Here is a 7,655-nt window from a genome sequence, read left to right as displayed (position 1 = left end):
GTTGATGTTACTAAATACTGCTGAATGAAAAATGAATGCAAACTATAGTAATAAACGTATCGTTTATTTAATAAATATTTAATGTAAATTATTTTGTAAACGTAAAAATGGATAGATAGATAGATAGATAGATAGATAGATAGATAGATAGATAGATAGATAGATAGATAGATAGATAGATAGATAGATAGATAGATAGATAGATAGCCTCCTATTCCTCGTCCTCAGCATAATAAATGTATTTAAATGAACAGAATGAATGTCCTCCAAAGCAATAAACAATAATACTAATTATTTCTATTGTATATTTGTTCATATATTTAGATTTATATATGCACGCAAACACATAAATTCTAAATAGTATCTAAAACGTGTGTATTACTTTCGGCACAACTAAATGGGATTGGAGGGTCGTACTCAGACGTGATGACGTCACAGCTGCAGCGCATGGGACCCTGCAGCCTCTTCACTGACCCCCTCCCTCCCTCCCTCCCTCCCTCCCGCCTTCTTCCTCCTGGTCTTCCTCACTCCTCCTCCTCCTGGACGTCCTGCCTGCAGTCATTCGGGGTTTGTCCCAAGTTGTGAGGGAGGCAACCTCGGGAAGGGCCACTCACTCAGTCACTCCTCACTCCCTTCATCTTTTTTGTGCACCTCCAGTTCGCCCCTTCCTCCTTCCTGTATGGTGGATATTATTTTCAGCTCTTCTTTCTTGGGTGATATGGGGGATCATTCCAAAAGTAAGTATAAAGGGGAGGCAGGCTTTATTTTATTTGTATTTTTTTTTTTGGTGGTCCTGGGGGCGACGTAGCCTCATCACGTATTTTTATCAATGATGCAACAAATCGTGGGGGGTTTCTTGCATTTGCAAAAACATGCAGAATGCAAGTCGAGTCTCGTCAAGCCAGTTTAAAAATGACTGGTGCTATTGTGCTGTGCGCAGAGAAGCCAGGATTCGCCATGTGTGTGGGATGCGGAAGCCAGATCCACGACCAGTACATCCTGAGAGTCTCCCCGGACCTCGAGTGGCACGCAGCCTGCCTCAAGTGTGCCGAGTGTAGCCAGTACCTGGACGAGAGCTGCACTTGCTTTGTGCGGGACGGCAAGACCTACTGCAAGAGAGACTACGTCAGGTAGTGCGGCTATGGGGCAAAACGCACAAAAACGCATCTAAACGGGATTCACTAATAAGTTTATTTCGGACCTGCAGGTTGTTCGGCATCAAGTGCGCAAAGTGCAACCTGGGCTTCAGTAGCAGCGACCTGGTGATGAGGGCCCGGGACAACGTTTACCACATCGAGTGCTTCCGCTGCTCGGTGTGCAGCCGCCAGCTGCTGCCCGGCGACGAGTTCTCCTTGCGAGAGGACGAGCTCCTCTGCCGGGCCGACCACAGCCTGCTGCTGGACAGAGGCTCAGCCGGAAGCCCCGTCAGCCCCTCACACAACATGCACTCCAACAGAGCCATGCACCTGGCAGGTCCGAAACGTCAATATTATACTTATTTTCAAGAAATTAAAATGATTATTATTAATATTATTATTATTATGAGTAGAAGTAGTTGTATTAAGTCAGTGTGCACTTATTATATTAGCAGGCACGTTCCAATACATGTATGTTTATCATACGAACATGTTTTCAAACAATGTTGCAAAATATATATATGACAACAAAATTGTATATTTGCGGTGGTAGTACTGTTATTGTCACAAACGGGCCCCGTGTTAGAATAGAAAACATCAACATGTATGATAAAGAAACCAAAAATATTGAATTGAATTAAGATGCTTAAAAACAGCGTAGAATATAAGTAAATTACAAAAACAGATAGTTATGGGAAGTGCATAATCGTATTAAACAATAGAGAGCGAGGTGCACGTGCTGTTTGTTGCAATTTATGATTTTTATTATTAGTGCTCGCAGTTTGATAGTCTCAGGAAAAACGAACAAAAAGGTCCATTACAGTTGAGAAGAAAATTCGATTGTGCGATAGATACATTTCAACTAAAATAACGTATTATTTAAATAGTGAAAGATAAATGTTAAAATACACCGCATGTTGTTTTTTCTTTGGTAGGATTGTGTCGATTCGTTTTTTTTGTGTTAGTATTATTACGGAAAAGTATTTTTTGTTTGAATTTGTAATGGCAACTTATTTTTAAGGTGGCATTTAGATGGGTAAAAATACTAAACAGTAAAAATTGACACATCGCAATGAAATATTACAAATAGTCCAAGCGTATTGTGCAAAGTTTCTCAGTCTATGTTGGAGTGCCGGCTAAATTGTCATAATTGATCCCATTAAGGCGAACCTTCTGTACCGCTGTCATTATCTGAATAAGCTGCTATTACGTGTGTGTGCGCGCGCGCGAGAGAGTGCGTGTGTGTGTGTGAGCTGTCAACTTCAACAGCTTATACGCCGCGCGAAAATGACTTTTGCGTTTTGCGCATTCAAAAATCAAATTGACTTTATTTTGAAATATCGATGAGTTAAAAAAAAAAAAGTAACATTTTTTTCAATTTTCATGCGCGTGCGTAAATATCTGTTCTGGATCAGGAATGTAAACTTAATAGCTAATATAACATTTAAAGAAGTGGTTGTTTATCTGGAAATATGGCTGGCCAAGTGGTTAGCAAATCCGGCTCAGTTGTGTGGACGAAGGTTCGAATCCGGTGTGTGCGCCGTTTGTATGATCAATTTAACGGACCCCGACCTCTCCTCTATCTCCCAAGCAGAGCCCGTGACGGTGCGGCAGGCCCCGCATCGCAACCACGCGCACAAGCAGTCGGAGAAGACGACGCGGGTGCGCACAGTGCTGAACGAGAAGCAGCTGCACACGCTGCGGACTTGCTACAACGCGAACCCGCGGCCCGACGCGCTCATGAAGGAGCAGCTGGTGGAGATGACCGGCCTGAGCCCCAGAGTCATCCGCGTGTGGTTCCAGAACAAGCGGTGCAAGGACAAGAAGAAGTCGCTGCTCATCAAGCAGCTTCAACAACAGCAACACAGTGATAAGACTGTAAGCATCTTCGTAAGTCCAGCCCGCTTCCATTACTTCTCATTACCTTTTTTTTTTTTTTTTTTTTTTGCTTGCTGCTGTCTTGATTATGTCGTCATTCGGGTACACCTTTAGATACACCTGCACACCCCTTTGCTATGCATTGGATTAATATCTTTTTTTAAAAAGGCTATTTATAGTATTTCCGGGGTGGGAAAACAAGAACATTTAGTTTTGAGTCAGGTCATGAGGTAAAGTTAAATAAAAAAAAAAAAAAAGTTCTTATGTATGTGCGAAAAATAGTTTATTTTAATAAGAACACAAAATTCTTATATTATTGATTTTTCATTAAACTTGACTATATCATTATTATAAAATATTTAACTCATTATTAAATCAATTAGTAGTAAGAAATAATGTAATGTTTTTTAAACTGACATATTGGTTATTTTATCAATATTCTTTTTTATTTTAAATGACAAGCAATTATTTTAAGAAATTATTGCTTATTTAATGGCTTTTTAATTCATTAATTTTAGGGGGGGGAAATAGCACAGTGAATGCAATAAATATCACAGGGCTCTTGATAATGTAAATGACTAGTTGACCAGATTAAAGAAAGGAGTGGGCCGTATGTGGACCCCGGACCACACTTTTCCCACGAATGCAAACTGATTACAAAGTTGACCTCCTGTAACATTATGTTCAATATCGTGCTTGCGAATGTTGTATTATGTTAAGTGAGAGGCGGTCATCACATTACAGACAAGATGCACGCAGTGCAAAATATAGATTGAAGAATTAATACCTGACATTAAAAATGATTTACATCACTCTTATGGCCGGTGTCCCGGTCGTTAGCACGTCTGCCTCATAGTTCTGAGATTCTGGTTTTGTATCTTTTATATTTGCCGTTGTTTATGAGATTAGCAGTTGTTATCGCGTCTGCCTCACAGTCGTAAAGCTTTGGTTTGAATCTCGGTTCCAGCCTTTCTGGGCAGTTTTGCATGTTCTGCCAATTGCTTCTATCGGGTCTCGTGTTACATTCCAAAATCATTCTGACAGTTGCTTTATGTTGAAAGCAATTGTCACTGTCCAACCGCTATTTTGCACATCATAGATGGCGCAGCTAATATCATCTAATTATCTGATTGCGAGATGCTGTGTGGAAAGTGTGCACATTTCCGTCAATATCTTTTTGCTGTGTTCGGAGTCATTATCATGAAGTGCCTTTGGTGTCCTCATTAAGATCACTCACATGAAAAAAGACATTGTGAGGTCTTATTGGAAGTGGGCAAACATTTGCACGCTAACTAGTACAATGATTAGTATCTTTAAATGTATTTTCTTAATTTTATGTGATTTTGGCACATACCCCGCTTTGTTAAATAGTGTGTGTAATGAGTGGTTAAATGACACGAAATCCAAAAAACTTTTAGGTGGTTTTGCTGTTCACAATATCAGTTATTGACTATAGTTATTTGATTTACTAATTTATATAAACCATATTGTATTTTCCCAATCACCTTAAACATTAGCATGTGTCTATGATTCCACTCTGATATGACAGGCTAACTGGCCATTTAAAAACCTCTCTGATGTTTTCAATATCATTACGACCAACATTTTGTCTTTCTTCACTGGAGGCTGAAAAAAAGATCCAGAGCAAATATTTACACTTTTGTAATTTACACCACATTATGTATATGGTTGGATGTCATCACGTTTACCGTGTCCGTCCACTCATATAATGAAATATATTAAATATTTGAAGTATGCTTGTGACACCCAACTTGCGAACTGAATTGTGTTGCTTGCTAAATGAAACTCCTCTTAAATGTGAACATTAGCCGAAATGTCCATTTTGTCAGCATATTTTGAATGTGCACTGTCTGCTTAGTCAATTGGGGAAAAAGTGTGGGAGTTTGACCAATATGCATTTCTAACAACATTAACAGGACAATCCGTTTTTAGCCACCTTTGGTGTTCAGCATACAATCAATCTAAAGTTCAATACAAAATCGCAACATTTTTACAGGGGGTGAAATGGGGACGTCTCAAAGGCACCTTATATTGACTCTTCAGTTCTGATGCAGCACTTTTGCATAATCATGATGTGAAAAGCAAAACTATATAAATGACGCTCATTTCAGAACCTGCAGGGCCTGACGGGAACGCCCCTGGTGGCCGGAAGTCCCATTCGACACGAGAGTACAGTGCAAGGCAACCCGGTGGAGGTCCAAACGTACCAGCCGCCTTGGAAGGCCCTCAGCGAGTTTGCCCTGCAGAGTGACCTGGACCAGCCTGCCTTCCAACAACTGGTACTTTCTTATTCTTGATGCACTTGGATCTAAAAATGGTCACAAACACAGAAGCAAACAACTGTCAAAAATGTCTTCGTGAGATATTTGAGATTGAGGAGGAATTAAAAAAGTCTCAATACTTTTGCCCACGTGTTGCTCGACTCATTAAACATAATGCAAGGGCACGTAATAAGATCTTATAAGATCAACATTATGAAACAAAGATCACGAAACTCATGTCATATGAATCTACACAATAAATGAATTTCACTTTGCGAGTCGAACTGCACCTGTAATGTTGAATTGCCCATTACGCAAGTTCTTGGATGGTATGTCGCACTTTGTTTAAAACGTCACTTCATCATCATGTTCAATATATTTGAGTAGCATAAAACAAAGCATGAAAATGTGTTTGGTCAATTTGCTTTACATTTAAAAATACACAATTTAATAAAATAATTTAATATCATATGTGTTTGTGAGTTAAACAGTATGAGAAAGAGCTGACAAAGCAAACATTTTGCATTATATTCTGCTACTTCTAATGTGTATTTTTGTGTTTTTTTTCTTTGCAGGTGTCTTTCTCTGAGTCTGGCTCTCTGGGCAACTCGTCAGGAAGTGACGTCACATCCTTATCCTCTCAGTTACCGGACACCCCCAACAGTATGGTACCGAGCCCGGTGGAGACGTGAAACCTGCGTCCTCCGCCAAGGCACCCGCCCCCTGCAAATGTTGCAGCATGAAATCCTCCTACTTAATTCCCTTTTGCATGTGAGCAGCTCATCACATCGACCATAAAAGAAAAAAACAAGGATTAGTCTTTTTTTTTTTGATTCCCAATCATGGAGAGGAAGATGGACGATAAAGCTGGCGATGTTGCATGAAGAAAGAAAGATGTACAGAACCTTTGGATGTGGATATAACCTCCATGATGAGACTTGAATGCCATGGAAACACTTCATGGACTTCTGTCACCTTTCATTGTGATCTTTTTGTGTCATCTTGTTTCCTCGATGTCATCTTTTTGTTTTTTTTATACGTTGGACTCTTTGTCTTAAACGCTGAGCATGAACAATAAGGAAAAAAAAATGCAATTTATTGGTGTTGTAAAATACAAGCTTGTTTGAGCTCCTCGAACAAACAGAAGAACTAAATTATTGTTATATTATTTATTGTTTGAAGGGCGATTCGTAAAGGGAATATTAACTGATCTAAATAATAATAATAATAAAAGCTGAAAACACAAGTATGTGTCGGTGCAGCTTTTATTTGATTTGTATTTTTTGTTTAAATTAAACATTATTTAAAAATTATTTTGACTTTTTTTTTTTTTAAATTGCATCCAACCCCATCAGATCAGTAAAAACGACCAAAAAAAAATATCTGTTGCTTCTCATGCATGTCCTTTATTTCTGTCCACTAAAAAAACCTGCTTGCTGCTCAGTCCAGTTCTTCTGGTCTGTGCAGACGGCGGCCAGCACGTCTTATCTGCTTCTGGCATCAGCTGATACACACTAAACTGAGACCGCCAACACATCCACATGCGCGCACACGCGCGCGCGCACGCACACAAAGCTCTCCCAGACCCTGAAGGCAAGTGAAGAGAGCTGCATGGTATTTATTTAGTTTTTAATCATAGCTCGGTCGTTTTAATACACAATTAAGAAAACAGAAACGTTTCCACAACGGCATTTTAATTGATTAAATAACGTTTTGCATTGAAATGATAATTTACCTATGTATTTAATAAAGCGCGGCTGTGAGTGACGTTTGGAAAAAGAGCGAGAAAAAAATCTTAGTGTTTAACGGTGATATTGAAAGACAGAGGACAGATAAGAGACGTGTAATTGGGCTCCCCCCCCCAAATAAGATAAGTAAACAATGCAGCTGGATTAAGATAAAGAAGATAAGTGAGGAGAATAACAATGGCGTTTAAAAAGCGAAGAATGCAGACCCTGTTCAACTGCCCGCGCGCGCGGCGCATGGCTGCAGCCATTTCTACTTCTGAAATGTTTCTTATACAATATGCGTCAATTCTGTCCTTTTGAAAAGATAATTTGTAATCATTGAAAATAAATGTCATGATATTATTTTTAACTGTCCAATGCCCGCAGCGTGCGTTTTGTCTTGTTATAAACGAAGAGCAACATTTTTTTTTACATTGTCAATGAATTTGTCAGCACCTATTCGCACCTAAAAATTAAGCAGATAGACCTTTTAAAATCTTATACAATATTAACTGAGATAGATACACTTATTTTGCTGTATTAAAATAGTGGACTAAAACAGTGGCAATTTTCTCCTGAAAAACCAACACAAAAATATTTTTTTGAATAATTTCATGCAAAAAATACGTATA

At 39.1% G+C, this 7,655-nt stretch overlaps 1 protein-coding gene across 2 annotated transcripts; it reads left to right on the top strand.

Annotated features, from left to right (window-relative positions):
• The first annotated feature begins 529 nt into the window (after positions 1–529).
• On the top strand, positions 530–6,542 carry isl2b (ISL LIM homeobox 2b). 2 transcript variants are annotated; one of them, XM_037248228.1, is made up of 6 exons: positions 530–737; positions 941–1,130; positions 1,208–1,473; positions 2,731–3,014; positions 5,147–5,314; positions 5,872–6,542. In XM_037248228.1, exons 1-6 carry the CDS (start codon positions 680–682, stop codon positions 5,986–5,988), a joined length of 1,083 nt encoding a protein of 360 aa, XP_037104123.1. In that variant the 5' UTR covers positions 530–679; the 3' UTR covers positions 5,989–6,542. The 2 variants fall into 2 exon arrangements, with proteins under 2 accessions (XP_037104123.1, XP_037104122.1); XM_037248227.1 differs by having other exon boundaries at positions 2,731–3,026.
• The last annotated feature ends 1,113 nt before the right edge of the window (positions 6,543–7,655 follow it).

This window comes from Syngnathus acus, chromosome 3 (genome assembly GCF_901709675.1).
Source record: "Syngnathus acus chromosome 3, fSynAcu1.2, whole genome shotgun sequence".
Lineage (NCBI taxonomy): Eukaryota > Metazoa > Chordata > Actinopteri > Syngnathiformes > Syngnathidae > Syngnathus > Syngnathus acus.
This window is presented reverse-complemented; position numbering and strand designations above follow the sequence as displayed.